The sequence below is a fragment of the Myxocyprinus asiaticus genome, chromosome 21 (genome assembly GCF_019703515.2).
Source record: "Myxocyprinus asiaticus isolate MX2 ecotype Aquarium Trade chromosome 21, UBuf_Myxa_2, whole genome shotgun sequence".
NCBI lineage: Eukaryota > Metazoa > Chordata > Actinopteri > Cypriniformes > Catostomidae > Myxocyprinus > Myxocyprinus asiaticus.
The window spans coordinates 1787806-1812500 of NC_059364.1; the positions used below are offsets into that span (position 1 = coordinate 1787806).

A 24695-nucleotide genomic window follows, 5' to 3' on the forward strand; every position below is an offset into this window, starting at 1 on the left:
TGTAATGTTTTCTAGAAGTAGTTTAAGAGTCTATAGTACTAATATACCTGGAGAGAGTGATCTGTAAGCATTCACATTCATCTCAATGACAGATGCCCATGAAGTATGCAACCTGCATACTGCCATCTTTGCTCAAAGATAATCAGTTCTGGTCGCTGTAATTTTTGAGCCAATCAACTGAGCTGCAAATACCATGTGCCTTTATATAAATATATTTTACACTATGTTCTATTGGAATACTAGATTGGCAGGAATTCATGCATTAAAACCTTTTAATGCACAGGTTGTTCCAGTCAGTTTAATCACTGTTCTATATTAATGCACCTACTCTGCAAGAGTTTTATTCCTCTGTTCAAACTACCTCTGAACGTGAATACAGTGAAGCAAGTCTGTGAGCTGGGATTAACGTTACATCACAAAACACAACATCATCAAGTTATGCAATGCCATCCTTAGGTCAACTGTGAAGCGCTACAGGAAACACAGAACAGAAACCAGTTGTAGTAGGACTGGTCAGTATGGGAAGGAGGAAGCGAGGTTCAAGTAAGTTCAACTCTTTATTCACGCACAATAATGACTCATAGGTAGCTTTCTTCAAACACACTAACGCACCGCAACACTGTGCATCACTCTCTCTCTCTCTCCCTGGGCTCTGGTGTGAGCTAATCTTATCGCTCTTCCCGGATTACTGCAACAAGAAACAGCTGTTAGACCTAATTGTCACCCAGGGATGAATCCTTACTGCTTCCCTTCTCCCTGGGCACGCCACTCCAACCACGCCCTCGCCACACACCCCCACCCCCCGACTCAGGCCAGGGAGCCATCTGGTGCCCCCGGCCTGTGGACAACCTCAAACTTAAAAGGCTGTAACGGCAGATACCAACGGGTGATCCGCGCGTTAGTATCTTTCATGCGGTGGAGCCACTGGAGCAGGGTGTGTTCTGAACAGAGGGTGAAGGCCAGCCCCAACAGGTAGTAACGGAGAGTGAGGACGGCCCACTTGATGGCCAAGCATTCATTCTCCATGATGCTGTACTTAGTCTCTCTCAAAGAGAGCTTCCAACTAATGTACAGCACTGGCCATTCATCCCCCTCCACCACCTGTGAAAGCCCTGCCCTCAGCCCCATGTCTGAAGCGTCTGTCTGTAAAATGAAAGGGAGAGAGAAGTCAGGTATATATAAAAGTGGCCCGCCACAAAGTACAGCTTTCACCTGCATAAACGCCTGTTGACACTGCTCTGTCCACTGGACCAGATCTGGTGCTGCCTTTTTAGTAAGAATATAATATATATTACTATCAAGATACTTGATAGTAAGTATCAGTCAGCGAGCTGGTGACAGCTGAATAATTAGGTACAAACCTACAATAGTGGCCAGCCAGCCCCAGCAACTGTCTTACCTCCTTTTTGGTCTTAGGTCTCGGGGAGGCTGCAGTCGCTTTGGTTTTATCAATTTGGGGCCGCACCTGCCCGTGGCCCAAGTGAAAGTCCAGATACCGTACCTCCACCCACCCAACTGCACACTTCTTAGGGTTGACCGTGAGCCCTGCTCACCACAATGACCTCAGGACAGACCTCAGATGTTGCAGGTGCCGCTGCCAGTCCTTACTGTAAATAATGATATCGTCTAAATAGGCTGCAGCGTGCGATCTGAGGACTTGGTCCATGAGCCGCTGGAATGTTGCCAGAGCCCCAAACAAACCGAATGGAAGCGTCACAAATGGGTGTAAGCCGAACGGTGTGGAGAAGGCCGTTTTCTTACGGGATATTGGGGTTAAGGGGATTTTTATACATATATATGTATCTATATATATCTATATATATATATATATATCTATATATATATATATATATATATATATATATATATATATATATATATATATACACATGTATGTATTAAAACCACCTGCCTAATATTGTGTAGGTCCCCCTCGTGCCGCCAAAACAGCGCCAACCCACATCTCAGAATAGCATTTAGAGATGATATTCTTCTCACCACAATTGTACAGAGTGGTTATCTGAGTTACCGTAGACTTTGTCAGTTCAAACCAGTGTGGCCATTCTCTGTTGACCTCTCTCATCAACAAGGTGTTTCCATCCGCAGAACTGTCGCTCACTGGATGTTTTTTTGTTTTTGGCACCATTCTGAGTAAATTCTAGAGACTGTTGTGTGTGAAAATCCGAGGAGATCAGCAGTTACAGAAATACTCAAACCAGCCCATCTGGCACCAACAATCATGCCATGCTCCAAATCACTGAGATCACATTTTTTTCCCCAACTAAAGCTCCTGACCCATATCTGCATGATTTTATACATTACACTGCTGCCACATGATTGGCTGATTAGATAATCACATGAATTAGTAGATGTGCAGGTGAATGTACAGTTGTGCCTATATATATATATATTTATGATGTGAAAGTTTACATATTATTTTATTTTATGCATTTATTTATCATCATTTTAGTCACATTTTAGCTTTTTAAAAATGTACAAATTCTACCATTCTATCAATTCATATAATGACAAGAAATTACATGTATTATAATGATATGAGCTGTCGCTGTTTGAAATTTAATATCAGCTACATATTTTATCACAACATATTCACAAGGTTGTAACCTACATATTCCACATCTGACATTTGAGTCTACTATGTTAAAAGTACAGAAACAAATCCTACAATTATTATTTTTTGCTTGCAAAAATAAATATTTCTGTCACAGTCTGTCTCCATCATGTTCTTCAAGGACTCTTATTTTGAAATTTTCCCCTGCACTACATTTCCCAGAATTCACTGCCCTAATCACTTCCATTTGTTCATGGTCATCCTCACCTGCCTTCCATTCCCTCATTAGTTTTCTGTGTATAAATACCCTCTAGTTTTGCTCATCATTTCTCAGTCCTTGAAGTGTTACGTTGAGTTATTGAAGCATTGCGGTGAGTTTATGAAGCGTTAAGTTGTGTAGCTAGTTTGTTCCACTCCAGCGACTATAATTAAATGATTTAAAGATTCCACTCCTAGACACCAACGTTACAATTTCATCAGAATACACGGCTACTTTTTACAGAGCCCCTTTGCATGTCCTTGCAATTATTTTGGGTTCCCTTGCAATACCTTCATCCACCCCTTACGAAAAATAACCATTGTTTTACTTCAGTAACCATATTTTAACTATGATACTTATAGTAAGTTTTGGTTTTCCTGATTCTGTGGTGTGGCAACGGGGGCGTGGTCAAGCATCCGTCCGGAGAGAGAGAAAGCGGTAAGGGCGTTTGCACCTGAGCTAGATTGTGTAACACCTGTCTCTAATTCCAGTGAGCATGGGGAGAGCGGCATATAAGTAGCCACGCCACCAGCAGAGAGGGAGAGCCTGGCACAAGGAAGGCCACGGTGCTCCTGAAGCTGTTGCATTTAAACTGTTGTGAAGCATTGAAGTGGCCGATTAAAAGTCTTACCCGAGCCTGGAAAACCCGTCTCCTTATGTTCTCCTTCCCTTCTTCTGTGTAGTTGTTACAATGGGTAATACCGTTCTGCCAAAAAACATTGTTAACATACTTTTACTATAGTAACACCATGGTTAATTTGTGTTACTTGTACCATGATTTTTAAAACTGTGGTTACTGTAGTAAAATGATACATTTTGTGGTTACTGTAGTAAACTAGAAATATGTAAGGGTGTTAGTGTGACTAATAAAACCATGCAAGAGATGGATAAAGCTGTTGAGAAGGAATGCAAAATGTATTGTGAGGTAACGCAAACTATTGCTTGGTGCAAAACTGTTTCAGAAAATAAATCCTCTTCCTGTCCTCTAAGTGGCAATGGAGAAAAAAAAATCCCCTCAGAATAGTGTAGTCTAGTTGTATCTACCAGCGTGGGTGAATTAACACATGCAAACCAGCTGGCTATTTTACAAGTGCACTCAAATTCTTCTCCCTTTAAACTAGACAAGAAATGTCATTAAAATGTTCCTATAAATCTATTTAATCCAAAGTGCTTTCATTGCAAATAGTAAAGTTTTAATGTAAATCAATTCAAAATGAGAAACATGGCCAATGAAGTGTAAAAATAGTGTGGCATATTTAAAATGAGCTCTCTCTCTCTCTCTCCCCAGGAATATCATTTGACTCTCATATGCCTCAGTCAAGCTGCTAACAGCATTACATTTCCTCTTCTAATTTACTAATCAAACACTCTACTATCTACACAGACAGCTGTCTTAAAATGCTGTCTAGGTAGGCAGCTCGCTAGGTTTCGGAACAGAGTTGCTGTCACTTGTCTCTTCTCTATCTGCTCTAGCAGCATATGCTAGAAACAGTTACTAATGTGCTGTAAAAGTTTCCTTTTTCTTCAGAAATGATAAATGAGAGTGAGTCAGCAATATCTATTTTCTTCGCTGTGTGATTGGACCGGGTCGAATCAGTCTGCCAGCCTGAGGAGATTCTGAAAGAGACTGGATTTAGTAAAATGGGCTGTTTTATTGTATTTCAGCAGGTTCTTCGTCTGACCTTGTTTGTTTCATAGTTCTCAAACACTTGACATGTAGTTGTTGTGCTCTGTATCTCACACCTTTCTGAAACCTACTAAGATAAACTACCACAGAAATGTTTAACTATTGCCATATTTAGCCATTCACAACCGATTTTATCAAATCAATAACATATATTTGATTGTGCATCTAGAAGTTATTATTTATTCAATTCAATTCAAATGTATTTATAAAGCACTTAAAAACTACAGAGTATTCCCATTCTGAGAATATTACCTTATGATTATATATATATATATATATATATATATATATATATATATATATATATATATATTTTAAATAAAGAAATAGTTCACTTAAAAATGAAAATTCTCTCATCATTTACTCACCCTCATGCCATCCCAGATGTGTGACTTTCTTTCTTCTGCAGAACACAAATGAAGATTTTTAGAAGAATATTTCAGCTCTGTAGCTCCATACAATGCAAGTGAATGGTGGACAGACCTTTGAAGCTCCAAAAAGCACATAAAGGAAACATTAAAGTAATTCACATGACTCCAGTGGTCTAATCCATGTCTTCTGAAGTGATATGATAGGGTGAGAAACAGATCAATATTTAAGTCATTTTTACTATAAATCTCCACTTTCACTTTCACATTCTTTTTCTTTTGTTTTTTGGCAATTCACATTCTTCATATCGCCACCTAATGGTCGGGCCTGGTCAAAGGTAGAGATTTATAGAAAAAAATACCTAAATATTTATCTTTTTCTCACTATCATATAGCTTCTAAAGACATGAATTAAATGTCTGGAGTCATATGGATCACTTTAATTCTTGATATATATATATATATTTCACATATAAGTCTTTATGTGATTTTTGAACATTTTGAAGATGTTCTGGTCACCATTCACTTGCATTGTATGGACCTACAGAGCTGAAATATTCTTCTAAAAATCTTCATTTGTGTTCTGCAGAAGAAAGAAAGTCACACATCTGGGATGGCATGAGGGTGAGTAAATGATGAGAGAATTTTCATTTTTGGGTGAACTATCCCTTTAAATAGAACGTTCCTAGAATGTTAGGAATTGGTTCCCAAACAAATAACCAAATGGGAACCATACGCTAATGTTTGGGGAATGTTCTTTATAGACCTTATTCTTGCTAGCGCCATCTTTGATTTTTAATGGGAATGACAACGAGGCTGTGAGGGGTAGACTTACCATCTCTTCAATGGGCTGTACTGCAGTTTAAAGTGTTTCTGGATCGTTCCATAGACAAAACATTGATAAAATATTGGTCCAAGAACATTCAGTATAAAAAGAACTCCAGACAACATAAGTTGTGGAAAATCAAATGTGATTTAGGAGCTTTATACAGCTTTATACCGTTCGTGCTATTGAAGAGATGGTACAGTAAGTCTGTCCCTCACAACCTCGTTGTCATTCCCATTAAAAATCAAAGATGGGGCTAGCATAAATAAGGTCTATTGCTGAGGTATATTTTACTTCCCGTTTCTGCTGTTGCTCTCTGAAGATTTGGAGAGATTCTCGGCACTCGCTGATGAAATCCACCAAGACTCTGGGGGGTTTTCGGCATGCCAACACAAATAAGAACTCATCAGGAAAGAAAATAAATATGTTTCAGAATCAATAACAGGTAGAGATGGTAAATGGGCTTTGACTTGAAAGAAGAGATGTGAAGCAGTTGGTGCAAAAATAAATAATTGACTGCCATTAAATTCATAGCACTATGCAGGGATGGCACGGCCCGTCAGAAGCGTAATGTGGTTGTGCTGTGATTTTTAAACGCCACATGTTGCGACATCGGAAGCTTTGATTACACATTCAGTCACATGTGGCACATGCAACGTTGCTCAGACTCCTTAGAAATCATTATCATGCTGTGTTATTACAACATAGCGACTTTGGATGTGTTCAAAATAGCATACTACCATACTACTCATACCATTTCTGCAGTATGTATACTGTGAAGCGCATGCAGACTTTTTGTATGCATTGAATACCTGTATAACCTTTTTCCAAAATGTCCATATATTATAGCGTTTCACATACTATTAACCCTTTAAGCTCTGATGGTGTTTTTAAAGATTTCCTGTTTAAGTGGCATGCCCAAAATCACAGGCTTTTGACCAAAAAAACAAAAATAAAAATAAAAACAAGGGGGTCAAGTGTTTGGAATCTTTGTAAAGAAAACTTTTAAGTTTTATTAATGATATATATTATGATAAATTCTGAGACTCTCGGCTGAGAAACTGCTGAAAAATCATTGAGCCAAAAAATAACTTTTTTTTACTTAGTTTTCTGATTTTACATTATATATCTCTGGGTGTAAATAAGGTGCTTTTGTTTTGTTCTCAATCATGTCAACTGCATCTGAGAAAAAAATGTTGCTTATACGAAAAAGCTATCAAAAGTTATAGCATTACAAAAATAATTTATCATAGTGTCCAACAACATCTCCATGTGTCCAAATGCCTCTTCAAACAAATAAAACATAATAATTGTACATAAGAACTAATTACACATGCAAACACAACAATGACTAAAGGTTTTCATAGCATGCAGACATGATTTTAGTAATGAGATTTCACAGAATGAGTTTCATTCTGTGTCATTTGAGTCATCATTGAGTCTGTGTCATGTATTTGGCGCCATCTCCTGGTGGTCATATGTAACATTGTGCTTCATGTGGATTATCTAATGATCTATGTATCTGATTATCTTGTATGTGGGCCAGTGTGAAAGATAATCACATCCTCTAAGTAATGATATGTTTTATTTTTTGTTTATATTTCGTGAAGTTATTAGCGAAAATGCAGCATATAAGCAACATAATTGTCAAAGACATATACTTAGCTATTACTCACTATATTTTTGTCTGTGAGTAAAACAAATAGGCTGGTTGTATTCTACTCTTTGAGAGCTTTCCAACAACATATGACACATGGATATATGATCAGTTTGATGTTTTTACTGATTGCAAAAATATGAAAGTACAAAATTTTTCATAAATTACGAAACACTTCTGATTTGTCTGCAGATTTCAAAACCTGTTCAGTTTTGGTCATAATATCTACATGCATTGTAAACTACAGCTTCTAAGCTTTCAAACGATACCTGTTTTGTGTTGGTCAAGACTGCAGTTATTAATATTTTGACTATTGTTTTTTTTTTTGTTGTTTTTTTTCGCAGGCGGGCCCATCCAAGCTTAAAGGGTTAAATAGTAAATAGTATGCAGCAAGCAGTATTACTGTGCAGCATTCAGTACGCTAATATTGCATTCTGGATTTTTTGCAAGGTCTTCCATTTCCAAAATGTTCACAGTTCTGTTGCAATAGAAACCGTTTAAAGTGTTATAAAGAGAATTCATTTTACCTTATACATGAGTGTTTGCATAGATTATATCAAGAGACTGTTTCATCAAACTGTCTCTTGAGTCTCTCAGACAGGAATCATATTCCTGAGTGAAGTCTGTAGAATAAAACTCTGAATCTGCTTTCATCATGTCTTGGCTCTGTTCCGTACGAGCCGGGTAGAGAATATGATTCATAAACGCAGATGATAGCAGTGATATCTGTGGAGAATTAACGATAGAAAAGACTTCTTTAAATAAACTGAGCGGATCATCCATCCTGTTACATCTGTAAAGTTTTATCGTGTTCATCCCTCACACAGTGGTCTTTTTTAGTCCTCTAATGATAAGCAAAAGTCTTTTGAGTTTAAATAATCTTTCCCTTGACATTGTAAATGAACTGAAAAGTCTGATTATCTACTTATCAAACACACCCTGAAAACACCCTCACATGTTTGGAACTGGTCTGTGTAGTCAATAATTGGAGGTGGGTCACTAACAAAAAGTACCATAGAATTTTTTTTTTTTTTTTTTTTTGTGGAAATGAATCATGTTAAAAATACCATGGTATTCCAAGAAGTGCCATGTCAGTCTAGCGTACAATGTTAACAAAAAGGTATATGAATAGTAATCTTTTAGTTGCATGGTATACAGTGGCAAGAAATAGTATGTGAACCCTTTGGAATTATCTGCATTTATGCATAAATTTGTTATAAAATCAGGTTTGATCTTCATCTAAGTTGCAATAATGAACAAACACAATCTGTTTTAACTAATAACATACACACATTATTGTATTGTTCTTGTACATATTGAATACATTATTCAAACATTCACAGTGTAGGTTGTAGCGAATTACATCAAATGACTAATTTAGATCTTTGCATGCATTCTCCCACCATTATATGTAGGGAAACAGTATGTGTGAGCTAGGAATTAAATTAAACTGTCCTTATTCTACATTATTATGTAAGGGAATTTATAATGAAATTAGTCGCGTTCGACAACCATTATAAATTAGATAAACGACAAATAACTAGATTATTTGTCTAAATAGAATTCTCCACCATTAAAACCATAATACAACGTCTCGTTGTATCCGCTCACAATTTCTATTGTAAGGAATTAGCTTTAATAAGGGAATTATGATTAATTCTCTTATGGGAGTAATATTATTCTCATGGCTTATTGGAAATAATATTACACATATTTAGGTACAGCTTTGAAGCTAAATCTTTTAAAAACAGGGATGAGATTATTTATCAAAATATACCACAGTCAAAATATCTTTAAAAGGGGAATATGAATAATTAACCATAACTCACTATAATTAATTATAAATATTTGGATCAGTCAATAGAATTAACTTGATGTAGCTGAATTAATATTACAATCAACTAACCTGTTCGTCCAGCGAACACTCAGTATTGATCGTCTATCAATCTCTCAGAAAGTATATTTTTCATGGCCACAGAAAAATAACTCTTTCTTAGCATGTAGCTGTGATCAACACATTAAATTGACGTTGATGTACAAGCAGAACAGAATCAACTCACAAGAATGTACAGAAAAGCTTAACTAAATCACGAACACATAACTAATCTAAACAAACAGATTCACACAAATCACGCATACATGGGATATGGAAAAGTGAAAGTGAATGAAACCGGAACAGAACAGGGGAAAGAAGCTATGACAAGAGTCATTTAACCATCTGAAAGAACCATCAGTTTCTTACTTCAAAGCACCTTTGTTAACAAAGGGGTTCACAGCTTATACTAAACCTCTGTTTAGTTAGTTAATTGTACGATACAATGGTGTCGATGGTTTGAATTTGCAATCAATTTATTCTGTGTTGAATGAAGAAATGATGATGAACTTGCGGTGTTAGTTTGACTCCATTATGGTCATGGAAGTTACACATGGCTTGATGTGTTAAGGTCTGCCGGCCCGCGACCTCGCGGTTGGACCGGGTGTTTCCGGTCCCACACGAGCAGCAACCATGAGCAGAAGGGAGAAAGAGAAGAGGGAAGAGAGAAGAGGGAAGAGAAAGAGAGGGAGGTCACTCCGACAGTGCCCTTTAACTCCTGAGGGAGGCCACTCCTCTCGAGTTTGGCTTGACCAATGAGAAAGGTGCAATTTTCCAGCGGGAAAATTTCCTTTGTTTGGAAGCTGACTCATTTGCATTATTGGAGTAAGCTAGCAGTTTGTGCCCCTTTATGCTCTGATTAATATAACAAGCATACAATGCATGCTATAAGGGGGGTGATATACTCCAGTGTTTAGGGCATCACACAAGGATTAATTTGATAGGAAGCATGATACCAATAATTTTACATTATCTAGTGGTTCTGTCATAAAGCATGCACAAAATGGTATATGGTACAAAAGATACTATATGAGACAGTAATAATCATACACACAATGTCCTGAGGATATGCATGTTCATTTATAGAACAGTTTGTCTATAAAATAATGAAGAAAAGTCTGTTTTATGGGCTTTATGTGTCTTTCCTATGGGGGAATGGAGTGAGTTACTTCTTCCCACATTCCTTTGCTTTGCATGTGGCTACCTTCCCCCACCTGGAATGTCTCTGAGGTCCACTAGTTGCTGGACTAGTGTCAGCAAAAGGGTAGTAAAAGCTCATGATTAGTGGGAGAGCCGACATCTCGGAGTCTGATCGGGCCAACTTGGACCTTTGCTTTTTACGGTCTTGAGACGTCTGTTGGATTATTCATTAAATAATGAATAATTGTGTGTCTTATTGGCCCAGATGCTACAAGTTTGGAAAAATTATATGAACCCCTAGGCTAATGACGTCAACATAAGCTAATTAGAGTCAGGAGTTGGCAAACCTGGCATCCAATTAATGAAACGAGATTGGAGGTGTGGGTTAGAGCTACTTTGACTTATAAAAAGCACTCAAACATTTTGAGTTTGCTATTCACAAGAAGCATCTGCTGACGTGGACCATGCCTCACAAAAAGAGATCTCAGAAGACCTACAATCAAGAATTGTTGCTTTGCATTAAGCTGTAAAGGGTGACAAAGTTATCTCGAAGAGGTTAGATATTCATCTGTCCACAGTTAGACAAATTGTCTATAAATGGAGATGATTTAGTACTATAGGTACTCTCACTAAAGTGGCCGTCCAGCCAAGATGACTCAAAGGGCACACCACAGAATGCTCAGTGAGGTAAAAAAGAACCCTAGAGTGACAGATAAAGACTTGAAGGAATCATTGGAACTGGTTAACATCTCTGTTCATGAGTCTACTATATGGAAAACATTAAACAGGTATGGTGTCCATGGCAGGACATTACGAAGGAAGCAGCTGCTTTCCAACAAAATCATTGCTGCTTGTCTGAAGTTGTGGACTGATGAAACTATGGTTACATTTTTGGCAACGAACATACAACACTACGTATGATGTAAAAAGGGCACCGCATACCAATATGAAAACATCATCCCAACGGTGAAGTACGGTGGAGGGAGCATCATGATTGCGGCTGCTTTGTTGTTTCAAGGCCTGGAGCGCATGCCATCATGGAGGGAAAAATTAATTCCCAAGTTTATCAAGATATCCTACAGGATAATGTCAGGGTGTCTGTGCACCAGCTGAAGCTCAGTAGAAGTTGGGTGATGCAGCAGGACAATGACCCTAAACATCGAAGTAAATCCGCTACAGAATGGCTTCAAAAAAAGAAAATCCATCTTTTGGAGTGTCCCAGTCAGAGCCCAGACCTTAACCCAATAGAGATGCTGTGGAATGACCTCAGGAGAGCCGTTCACACCAGACATCCTAAGAATATGCCTGAACTGAAGCAGTTCTGTAAGGATGAATGGTCCAAAATTCCTTCTGAAACAGAAATGCTTGGTTGAGATTATTGCTGCCAAAGGAGGATCGACCAGTTATTAAATCCAAGGGTTCACTTACTTTTTCCACAGCACTGTGAATGTTTAATGGGATGTGTTCAATAAAGACATGAAAGATTATAATTGTCTGTGTGTTGTTAGCTTAAGCACGTTGTGTTTGTATATACTTGTGACTTTGATGAAGATGAGATCACATTTTATGACCAATTAATGCAGAAAACCAGCTAATTCTAAAGGGTTCACATACTTTTTCTTGCCTCAGTATATCCAAAGTATCACAGTTTTACCATCTAATACCATCACTGTACCATTAGAGGTGGGCGATATGACCAAAACTTTATTGCACGATATGAATAATTTTATACCACTATAACAATATAGATCACAATATAGTTTTTTTTGTTTTTTTCTTCTGGAAAATTAATACAAAATTGGTTATATATTAAATATGCATATTGTAATGTCTATTTTTGGATAATCCAGTCAGTGAATTAAATATCAATTAAAACTACTTCCTCTTTGGTACACCATTTGGAACTAGACAAACATAGTCAAAGTGAAACAGACAAACAAACAAACAAACAAACAAACAAACAAACACTCAGCTTGGTTTTAAATCAACAATACCATAATGCTAAATTTCACATTATGACACATTTCTGTCTATGTAACGAAAATAAACGTTTATAGGCTATTAATTATTAAAGTCATCTCTTTAGAGAGCATATATTTAGTGCTTATGAAGTGGCGAACGCGAGACAAATGTCATAACAGAAGCATACACCATCGATTAACATCCTCAGAGCTCACAGTAGGTCTGTTTTAAAAGGTTTGTAAGTTATTGTTAAAAATCAATTCCCCTATAGAGAAAATGAATGAGATTTTTACTTCTGGAACCAGACTTTTGCATTCTGTATCACTGAGTCTTGTGAGTGGACTCTTTTAAATGGGGCAAGTACTGTACATAACCACCTAACAACTAGAAAACACTTGCAACGTCTCATGACACTCAGCAACGCCTTGGGAACTCACAACATCCTCACATCATGTCAACAAGTTTTTCATGGGCAAGCACCACTCACAGTTTTTTTTCAGAAAATGTAGATGTCTTCTAATATGCTGTCTGAAGTCTCTTCTTTAGTCCAAAAATGTTTTCCTTATCCTCTCTTAAGTGATGCAAGACGATTTATCAAAGAGAAAGAGAGCTTTGTAAATGAGTGTGTCATTTTAATATTAAGCTCACTGTTATAGACCCTTCTGAAATACTTGCAATTTTATATTCTAATAAACTTTTCTGTGTTTTTAAACTTAAAACACTGCTTCTTTGCCAGAATTTCAATTTAAGTAAAACACCAATTAACTGCATGAAGTTAGACCGTAATATATACACCATTTTAACAGACCAAAAGAGCCAAAATTGGATTTCAGTAACTATAATGTACAATGAAAATATATATATAATATAAAAATGGTGAAATAAAAATTGCTTGTAAGTACTTACAATGAATAAAGGCATCCTTCCAAGGCCAAGTTAAGGCTGCTATGTCCCTGCTTAAAATTCTGTGTAAAGATGCAATGCCGCATAAAAGCCAGACTAAATTATGCCTGACCCAAATGTATTTATGCCTGTTCTGAGTAGTCTGTGTAAATACACCTAAATGCCACTTCAGATGCAATTTCTGTGCCACCATTGCAGTGTACAGATGGCTTTAGTTAAAGCATGAACTTAAAAATATTAAGTAAATTCTACATGTATACTCAATTCAAACATGTACAATTGAATGCTCTAGCTTATAAGTAATACTGTATTATTTATGAGTGTTTGTTATCTTAACAATGCAACATCATGTATCAATCTTAAAGGGACAGTTCACCCAAAAATGAAAATTCAGTCATTGTTTACTCACCCCTGTGTTGTTATAACCCTATATGACTTTACTTATTTTTCTGAACACAAAGGGAGAAATTGTGAATAAATGTTGTGCTCAGTGATGTCATACAATGGCAGTTTATGGTGACCACCTCTTCAAGCTTCAAAAGAACACAAAAGTATAATTCAGAAGTCTAATAAATTATTCCATGAGATTCATGATTGTTATGAAAGCATACGATAAGATTTGGTGAGAAACAAACTGAAATCTAATGTATTATTTAGTGAAAATGTTCACTGAGCATTGATCTCCTGTGTGTGTTCATGATAGTGCATGAGAGCAACACTTCACGCAGCCCCCTCGTGATATTGGGGCGTTCAAGCGAAAACTCGTTTTATCTAAAAACAGGTCCTCCACAGCGATAGTGACAACAGAACACAACACAGCTGCACACAAAACAGAGAACAGAACTTACTAAACATGTCTGAAGAGTTTGTAGTCCAAGAATTGATGCATTTCTATGCCCAGCCTTATTTTTTTGAAAGATTTTGGACTTTTGAATTATGCTTTTGCGTTCTTTTGAAGCTTGATGAGGTGATCACCATAAACTCCCATTGTATGACATCACTGAACACAACATTTATTCACAATTTCTCCCTTTGTGTTCAGAAAAAGAAAGAAAGTCATATAGTGTTATAACAACACAGGGGTGAGTAAACAATGACAGAATTTTCATTTCTGGGTGAACTAATCCTTTAAAGTAGAAAACCTAGCTAATCTGAGGAACTTTCACAGGCACATTTTATGAAACTTTTCTAAGCTGGTGTTCCCAGCATGCATCGGACTTGAATAATTAATAAGCTTTTAAATTTACATTTACATCAATGGATTTGGTAGACTCTTTTATCCAAAGTGACTTACAGTGCGTTCAAGGTATATCTATATCTATATCTATATATCTATATCTATCTATATCTATATCTATATATATATATATATATATATATATATATATATATATATATATATATATATATATATATATATATATATATTGCATCACAAATCAGTTTGTTGCATTGTTCCACTGTTTGCAAGCTTATTTACACAGTTTTTATTGTTAATTTTGTTGTTACGATTGGTAAATTCTTATTTTGTAAAGTCTGAAGTTTCTATTAATTTTCTACTCAAAATTACCCATTCATGATAAAAATAAATAAATAAATAAAACCTGTTGGTTGTTATTGTCAGAATGTTTTGTCCACCAAATGTTGAGGTCTGCGTGCATAGCTCTGTATCATGATTCTATCACCTGTAATGTAAGGTGATGTTGTCTAATAGACTACAAAGAATGCATTAAGTTCCCCTATTGAAGGCTTTCATATGTCATGTGGTATGATTAAACGTGTTTAAAAGGAATGTTTAAAATGTATAATGTTCTAATACATTTTCAATCACATTTTCTAAGTATATTTTAGGGCTGGGCGATATGTCTACAAAAATTATATCTCAATATTTTTCAGCCTATTGACAATATTCTATATATCTCGATAATTATGTATTTGCTCTGAAATGGCTCAATCAGTAGTTTTTAATCAGAGTAACCATAATTTTATCCAAACCGCCATTGTAGCCAAGCAGATTCAATTTAATAAAGGCATTGAATAAATATCTGTTTCCTCAGTTTTTCACTAAATAAACACAAGGGAGAATGAGATCTAATTATTTTCATTGATATGCACATTTATATTTGATATATAATGATACAAAGTAGCTTAATAAAAGCATTATTTACCTTCATATATTTTTTACTTAAACATTTGTTGTGAATGAACAAGGTGGAGCTTTTATTTTGACACTGTTTTGTGTCGTTCACAATGTTCCGCATCTGGTGAAACGATTTCATCGTGGCCTCTTCAGTGCCACCTTTGTAGATTTGTATAATAACTTAGAGTGGTGGTGGCGTAGTGGGCTGAAGTAAAGCACTTGTAAGCAGAAGGTTGCCAGTTCAATCCCCACAGCCACTCCAATTGTGTCCTTGAGCAAGTCACTTAACTCCAGGTTGCTCCGGGGGGATTGTCCCTGTAATAAGTGCACTGTAAGTCACTTTGGATAAACATGTCTGCCAAATGCATAAATGTAGAAATGTAACTTGTAGCAGTTACTAATGTTTAGAATTGTGAATCCTTAAAACGTGCAGTACTTTTATTTCACAATGCTAGTGATCTGCTTTAAAAGCGCTAAAAACATGAGTCCATGAGCCCTGTGCGTACACAGAACTGTGCACCTTCTAAAGAGTACACAGTCATGTTTATCTGTCTTTCACTGCAGCCTTTGGCAGTTTAATAATCACATATGACCATAAAGCCATTTTGATGTTATTTTGATTAATTGTGCAGCCCTGAAGGATTGTGAAATTAGTCAATTGATGTTCTTTATGAAACGCATGAAAGCATATGAAAGCATTTTTAAATCATCATGATATGCACATATTGTCAGCAAAATCATCACGGTTATATAATTAATATTCGATATGTGGCTAGCATGTTTTAGCATGTGGCTAACATGTAACTAAGCATTGTTAACATTTTGCTAGCATGTTGTTAGGTGTTGCTAGCATGTTGCTAGCATTTTTAGCATGTAGCTAGGCATTGCTAGCATATGGCTAGCATTTTTTAGCATGTGGCAAGCATGTTTTAGCATTTAGCTAGGCATTGCTAACATGTGGCTAGCATGTTTTAGCATGTGGCTAGACATTGCTAGCATGTTACTAGGTGTTTCTAGCATGTTTCTAGGCAATGCTAGCATGTTGCAAACATTTTAGCATGTAGCTAGGAAATGCAAGCATTTTGCTTGTTTAACATGAAGCTAGGTGTTACTAGCATGTTGCTAGGCAATGTTAACATGTTTTAGCATGTAGCTAGGCATTGATTAATAATCACATATGATCATAAAGCCATTTTGATGTTATTTTGATTAATTGTGCAGCCTTGAAGGATTGTGAAATTAGTTAATTGATGTTCTTTATGAAACGCATGAAAGCATATGAAAGCATTTTTAAATCATCATGACATGCACATATGGTCAGCAAAATCATCACAGTTATATAATTAATATTCGATATGTGGCTAGCATGTTTTAGCATGTGGCTAACATGTAACTAAGCATTGTTAACATTTTGCTAGCATGTTGTTAGGTGTTGCTAGCATGTTGTTAGCATTTTTAGCATGTAGCTAGGCATTGCTAGCATATGGCTAGCATTTGTTAGCATGTGGAAAGCATGTTTTAGCATTTAGCTAGGCATTGCTAACATGTGGCTAGCATGTTTTAGCATGTGGCTAGACATTGCTAGCATGTTGCTAGGTGTTTCTAGCATGTTTCTAGGCAATGCTAGCATGTTGCAAACATTTTAGCATGTAGCTAGGAAATGCAAGCATTTTGCTTGTTTAACATGAAGCTAGGTGTTACTAGCATGTTGCTAGGCAATGTTAACATGTTTTAGCATGTAGCTAGGCATTGATTAATAATCACAAATGACCATAAAGCCATTTTGATGTTATTTTGATTAATTGTGCAGTCTTGAAGGATTGTGAAATTAGTTAATTGATGTTCTTTATGAAACGCATGAAAGCATATGAAAGCATTTTAAAGCATCGTGATATGCACATATTGTCAGCAAAATCATCACAATTATATAATTAATATTCGATATGTGGCTAGCATGTTTTAGCATGTGGCTAACATGTAACTAAGCATTGTTAACATTTTACTAGCATGTTGTTAGGTGTTGCTAGCATGTTGCTAGCATTTTTAGCATGTAGCTAGGCATTGCTAGCATATGGCTAGCATTTTTAGCATGTGGCAAGCATGTTTTAATATTTAGCTAGGCATTGCTAACATGTGGCTAGCATGTTTTAGCATGTGGCTAGACATTGCTAGCATGTTGCTAGGTGTTTCTAGCATGTTTCTAGGCAATGCTAGCATGTTGCAAACATTTTAGCATGTAGCTAGGAAATGCAAGCATTTTGCTTGTTTAACATGAAGCTAGGAGTTACTAGCATGTTGCTAGGCAATGTTAACATGTTTTAGCATGTAGCTAGGCATTGATTAATAATCACATATGATCATAAAGCCATTTTGATGTTATTTTGATTAATTATGCAGCCCTGAAGGATTGTGAAATTAGTTAATTGATGTTCTTTATGAAACGCATGAAAGCATATGAAAGCATTTTTAAATCATCATGATATGCACATATCGTCAGCAAAATCATCACAATTATATAATTAATATTCGATATGTGGCTAGCATGTTTTAGCATGTGGCTAACATGTAACTAAGCATTGTTAACATTTTGCTAGCATGTTGTTAGGTGTTGCTAGCATGTTGCTAGCATTTTTAGCATGTAACTAGGCATTGCTAGCATATGGCTAGCATTTTTTAGCATGTGGCAAGCATGTTTTAGCATTTAGCTAGACATTGCTAGCATGTTGCTAGCATTTTTAGCATGTAGCTAGGCATTGCTAGCATATGGCTAGCATTTTTCAGCATGTGGCAAGCATGTTTTAGCATGTGGCAAGCATGTTTTAGCCTTTAGCTAGGCATTGCTAACATGTGGCTAGCATGTTTTAGCATGTTGCTAGGTGTTTCTAGCATGTTTCTAGGCAATGCTAGCATGTTGCAAACATTTTAGCATGTAGCTAGGAAATGCAAGCATTTTGCTTGTTTAACATGAAGCTAGGTGTTACTAGCATGTTGCTAGGCAATGTTAACATGTTTTAGCATGTAGCTAGGCATTGATTAATAATTACATATGACCATCAAGCCATTTTGATGTTATTTTGATTAATTGTGCAGTCTTGAAGGATTGTGAAATTAGTCAGTTGATGTTCTTTATGAAACGCATGAAAGCATATGAAAGCATTTTAAATCATCATGATATGCACATATCGTCAGCAAAATCATCACAATTATATAATTAATATTCGATATATCGCCCAACCCCAGTATATTTAAGTACCACGTACTTTAGATTTTGTAAATGTTACTGTATTAACTTAAACATTTAAGTTACATTTACTCACTTTATTAAGACTATTACTATTAAGTCGTGAAGTTAAGTAAATTTTACTTTATTTTATACCATTACAGTGTACGTAGAAAAAACGTGAAATAAAAATTAAGTAAATGTTTCTCACCATTTTTTATTTTTATTTTTATTTTTTCAGTATAGATAATATAGACTTCGAGTCAAATGTCCAGTTACACAAATGCTTGTTTCCTCTAGAAGTGGTTTTGAAGTTCTCTACGGACTAAAATTACAGTGACATCATATTTTTTTATCACTGTTGGGTAAACAACTAAACACAGTTAAAGCACACTGGCATATGTTAAGACAACTGTAAACAACTGTATGTAATGAAAGTAGATTTTAACCAAAAGATGTTTATATACATTAGAAATGTATATATTTAACTGAAATAAGTATGTGCTGGTTTATTATTGTGTTGTCATCTATTTCAGGTTTACCTGCACCTAAACGGCACATTAAAAACAAAACTAACTGTGATTGGTCACTTTACATGTCACTTTGCGGGTGATTCTTGGCCTCAATAAGCTGCAATGTGCACCAGACTTTATACCGATAGACTGGTGGAGAAGACCTCACTTCATTCTCCATCTCTATGATTTGTTCTCTCTTTCTCTCTGGCAGATAATTCTGCAGTGGATGAACATCAATGTCATCTTCACAATATCACAGACAGCAGAATCAGATCATAAACTCGAGCATTCTCCCGCACAGTCAGAAAAACAAACTATCCCTGACTGAGGTTAAGCACTGTGTTGCCCTCAACTCTGTTTATATAGTCAGCGTTTTAAGATAATCCAATAGGCTGTTTTACCCTGGAGAGTGTCACCCCTGAAAATTAGGTATCATAGCAACAGGGAAGCCTCATTTATCATTAGTGAGGGAAACGCAGCCCTTAAACTCACCAATAAGAACCTTGTTGAGTTGACAGAAGAGAAGTGTGTGGGTTGGTTTTCTCTGATTGTGTAAAGTTGAGTTAATGTCCATAATACTATGTGAGAGACTTCCAGATGAGTCTTTTGGTGTTTTGGCTGTTTAGACCACACATGAAGACAAAAACTTCTACGTTTACTAGGGTAATTTTCAGTAAACTGTGATTTGTGTGCTGAGTCAGAATCCCAGTTAAACATTTTAATTGGAACATGTTTGTTTTGTTGTTTGGTGAATATCAGAAGATTCATCACCATTACATTTTAATGGTTCATATAGAATTACAAAATTCATTCCACCTGAATTTTGCTTTTATTTAAATTAAAATGTTTTCACTGTCTTTTTTTTCTTTCTTTTTTTTTTCTTCTAAAATGTGTGATATATTTTCTTAATTTATGTTTTCTCCTCCACTGATCTGTTGGTCTTTCTGACATCTATTAATTGACATCAAAAGCCACATGGTTCATATAGAGGTAAGCTTTTCAAAGTATTTATTGATTCAAAAGAGTTACGTATAGAAAGAAAAAAGTAATGGATTATTAAAATGTTTATTTTATTGTGTTTTACAATATAGCTAGGAGCACCAACAGTTTTTATTTTTTTATTTCCGTTTTATTTTTTCCAACATTCCATGATTTCTGTTGATTTTTTTCTTCTGAATTTCGTGTTTTAAAGTTCAATTAAATTATATCATAAACTGTCTAATTAAAATGAATTCATAGAATTTTATTCAAATTAAAAACAAAGTGATTTTTCTACATACCATTGCATTATTTTTATCAAAAGAATTGCTTCTATACAGATTCTTACAGCACAATCCAAAACACAATATCGGAGTTATTATTTTTGTCAAATTGTTGGCAGTATTAACTAGATTGAAAAGTTTATAGAAAAACTTTATGTTGACTTGAAAACACCTTGTCTGAAAGTTTAAAAAAAAGTTTAAAAGCTTGGAGTTTTACAGATAGATAGATAGATAGATAGATAGATAGATAGATTAACATTGTTAGCATGTTTTAGCATTTAGCTAGGCATTGTTAGCATGTTTTAGCATGTAGCTATGTATTGCTAACATGTTTTGGCATGTAGTTAGACATTGCTAGAATGTTGCTAGCATGTTTAGCATGTTGCTAGCTGTTGCTAGCATTTTTAACATGTAGCTAGACATTGTTAGCATGTGGCTAGCATGTTTTAGCATGGAACTAAGCATTGTTAACATATTGCTAGCATGTTGCTAGATGTTGCTAGCATGTTGCTAGCATTTTTAGCATGTAGCTAGGCATTGCTAGCATGTGACTAGCATGATTTACCATGTGGCATGCATGTTTTATCATGTTGTTGGCATGTTTTAACATGTAGCAAAGTTTTGCTTGCATGTTTCTAACATGTTTTAGCATGTAGCTAGGCATTGAAAAGACAGATAGAAAAGAAAGTGATAAGAGTCAGAACAGCCTAAAGGTCTGAGCAAAGTTTGGTGACTACAGCTTGAAAGCTCTAGGATGAGTTATTGTCTAAAATTTTGGTCTCAGAAGAAGTCAGAATAATAATAATAAGTGTATTGTATTTAGTAGAACAGTATGTTGGCTTTTTTAAGCCAGCATAATAGATGAAAACTTGCTTGTGAGATATTGCTTGAATATAATTGAATTATTATTTAATTATTATTATTATTTAATACTACATTTTACATTTTACTATACAGTAGTAGTATATTTCTGTCGCAATTTCTTCAATTTCACACGTCTATTTAAAAAGAGATTTTATTTTTGTGAAAAGCTGAATCCCTGGCTGCCATTTAGTCTCGCGCACATACTGGCTCTGTCACATGGTTTCGTTTTTGACACTGGTTCAGATGACAGTGAGTGAGCATTTTCGGGTGATGCAAAGAGGTACTGCAGCTTGCCCGTATCTCTCCCACACCTGGCTCGCCACCTGCAGGTGAAGTCTTCATTCTCCGTACAGTAAATCCGCTGTTTATATTGCCCGGGACATGCTTCATGCATAATGAATAATTGTGCACTCTTCGACACAATCAGTTTCTGTGCTAGGATGCGCAGTCGAGTCGAGCGTGTACTGCCTTGAAATTTATATATGCCAATTATAGCCAAATAAAGTGGGGAAAAACATTAGTGATGTTTCAGGAAGATAAAAAATTAATACAGAATTCATTGCTAATTCCCAGCCTTTTTCTACTGTATGTAAATATGTAGGGCTGTCAGAATTAATACGTCAATGCATGCGATTAATTAAAAGTTTAACGCGTACATTTTTCTTAATCGCTATTAACGCAATTACCGTTAATACGACAAACACTTGTGTGAAGGGTGGAACCTTTTTAATGTGACCTGGTGTCACTACACCGGCGCACATGCCACAAACAGACACACAACAGCGCCAGAGCCCTTCTACCAAGGGGAGCCGACAAGCTTAGCATAAAATAGCGTAACGCGATGTCTCATAGACATTCTATGGGTCGGTACTGTGGTAACACGCTAGTTGACGTTACACTCTCTCCTATGATAGAGCTGTAGAGGTTGTTATCTCAGTAAATAAAAGAATCTCTGACAGCGCTTCTTAAAATGATGGAGAAAGGAGCTTTTAGCGCTATTTGATGTACAAAACAAGCCCAGAAGGGACTTGTGATAGAAATCAAGTATTTTTCAGCCAATGTAATGCACATTTTAATTACCACAGAAACAAGTCAAGTCTTAACTATCATAAAAACACAGAATGAGACGTGTTTGTCTGCAAGCGCTTTTCATGTGGAGTTCAAAGCGGCGATGGCGCCCTGATGCGAATTATGAACGCGGCTTTACGATTTCTGTAACAAAGTGGATAACCACAGTCTACCAGCAGATTAATATTGTTGAGGATGAGAGTTTAAGAGATTTGATGCCCATTGCAGTGAATATGCAACCTATGAGGAGTCTAGTTCTTTCAATTAGTCAAACTCCCACTTAGACTTTGGGAAACATTGAATGTTTTTGAATTGGTGCTATTTTAGTGCATTTCTGTCTTTATATTGTGGAAGGCTTTGTTTGGAAATTGTTAATAAAGCATTATATTGTTAATTTTTTTTTCTTTCCTAAGATGGAAATAAATGCATTTTGATGAGAAATTAAGCATATATAGTGTGTGTGTGTGTGTAATGTAATTTTTAACTCTTAAATTTCCTAACATAAATTGACCTGTTTCCTAAAAATGACCCACTGGAATATCCTAATCTTCAACTGCAAGACATGAGATTGTGTTTGGCTGCTGTCCGTGGTGCTGAACGTCTCCTTGCATGAAGCTGGAGTGATGCTGAATGCAGAAAAGAACTTGTATTATCCCACTTCACACAACATGGACAATAATTTCCACAAGATCTTTCACATCCTAAAATCAAAGAAAAAAATATATATATTTCTTTTCAAAATGTACTGTTGATGTGAGAATGGAGATGCTTTTTTACTGTAGCATTTTTACATTGATTTCTGTTAAAATTACAGACAGATCTATACCTTTGAATGTGAACAGTGCTGCACTTAAGAGCTGTTGGAATGTAATTGTGATGTGTCAGTGCTCTCCGCTGGAGCTGTGAGACATACTGAAATCATGTGATGACTAAAGAGGTGCCCACTTTTGTGAATGAAATTCCTCGCTGTTAGACTGAATGATTTCTCATGCTCGCCCTCCTTTCCGAGAGTGCTGCCTAATGCTGGCTGCAATGTTTTCTTAGCACATACACTTTACATTACACTTCATTAAATTTATCACACAGCTGAATTATCTACTAAGGTTTAATTTAATTAATAGTTTGAAAAAGCTTTTGCCACAATTCTGTGCATCTGCTGATTGTTTTTCTTCTCTATTCTCAGTTCAATACAAGTTAAGCTCAATCTACAGCATTTGTGGTTTAATGTGGATTAACAAAATATATTTATATTTATATATTTTGATTCGTTCCTTCTTAAAGAAAATCGAGCTTACAGTGAGGCACTTACAATGGAAGTGAACGGGGCATTTTTGGAGGGTTTATAGGCAGAAATGTGAAGATTATAATTTGATGAAAGCACTCTTGTAATTTGATGAAAAACTTGTGTATTACTTGAGCTGTAAAGTTGTATGGTCATTTTAGGGTTTACTGTGTTATGTGGTCATGTCTTGTATTGACCCCGAATGTTCCTTTAAATTAGATTTTTAAGAGCCAAACTAGCACATGCTTCTCTTTTATCTGCATCAGTAATAGACATTGACATATTTCCCATTATCCAAACAGATAAAGGGGTTAAGTTCTTCGACAGAGAAAGATAACCCCTCTGGTTATGTGCTTTTATCAGTGATGTTGGACCAGACTGCTGCTTTAAGCTCTCTGGTGCTGATGTTGGAGTGTGCTGGGATGCTTCGAATCATTTCCACCTCTGCGGCAGACTAAAGTACAGGAGAAAGAGGAATAACCCCCTTTTGTCTCTTCCAACAGTTCCCCTTATCAATGGGAGAAGCTTCTCTCTGAGACAGACAGACTTATCTGAGAGGAGCTGACACATCTGCACAACATCTTCACATCAAATGGCACTCTTTAATATCCATTTATCCCTGTTTTCAGAACACGGTGGCCATCGCGTCTATACATTTGCCGCTGGCTGCTCCTCTATCTGTGGATAACTCCACCTGCAAGCTGCAGTTGATCGTCTTCCGCAATGGAAAGCTCTTTCCTTGCACGGGGAATTCGTCAAATCTTGCGGATGATGGAAAGCGCAGGAGCGTTTCGACACCAGTTGCGTTCACCAAATTAGGTAAGGCCGACAATTTGCCATGCATTCGTCTTTTTTTATTTTATTTATTTATTTATTTATTTTATTTTTTTTGCCAATGAGTTTTAGTAGATATGCATGAATTAGATGCGTAAAAGAAGTAACGACCTTGCCATGCATATTTTGCCGGCATTTATGGCGTATTTATTTTCCTGAACGCACCACATGACGCGCAATAATGAGCAAGCATGAATGGAAATGCATGCATGATGTTGCAACAGTTGCATTGCTTTTTTTTTTTTTTTTTTTTTTTTTGCATG

General features: G+C 36.1%; 1 protein-coding gene across 1 annotated transcript in view; it reads left to right on the forward strand.

The window, feature by feature from the left end:
* Positions 1-24695, forward strand: part of LOC127411916 (adhesion G protein-coupled receptor A1-like) — a 234922-nt gene that overhangs the window by 128987 nt on the left and 81240 nt on the right. The window contains exon 13 of the mRNA XM_051647819.1: positions 24228-24417. Coding sequence (XP_051503779.1) covers positions 24228-24417 — 190 coding nt within the window. The remainder of the gene's footprint in view (positions 1-24227; positions 24418-24695) is intronic.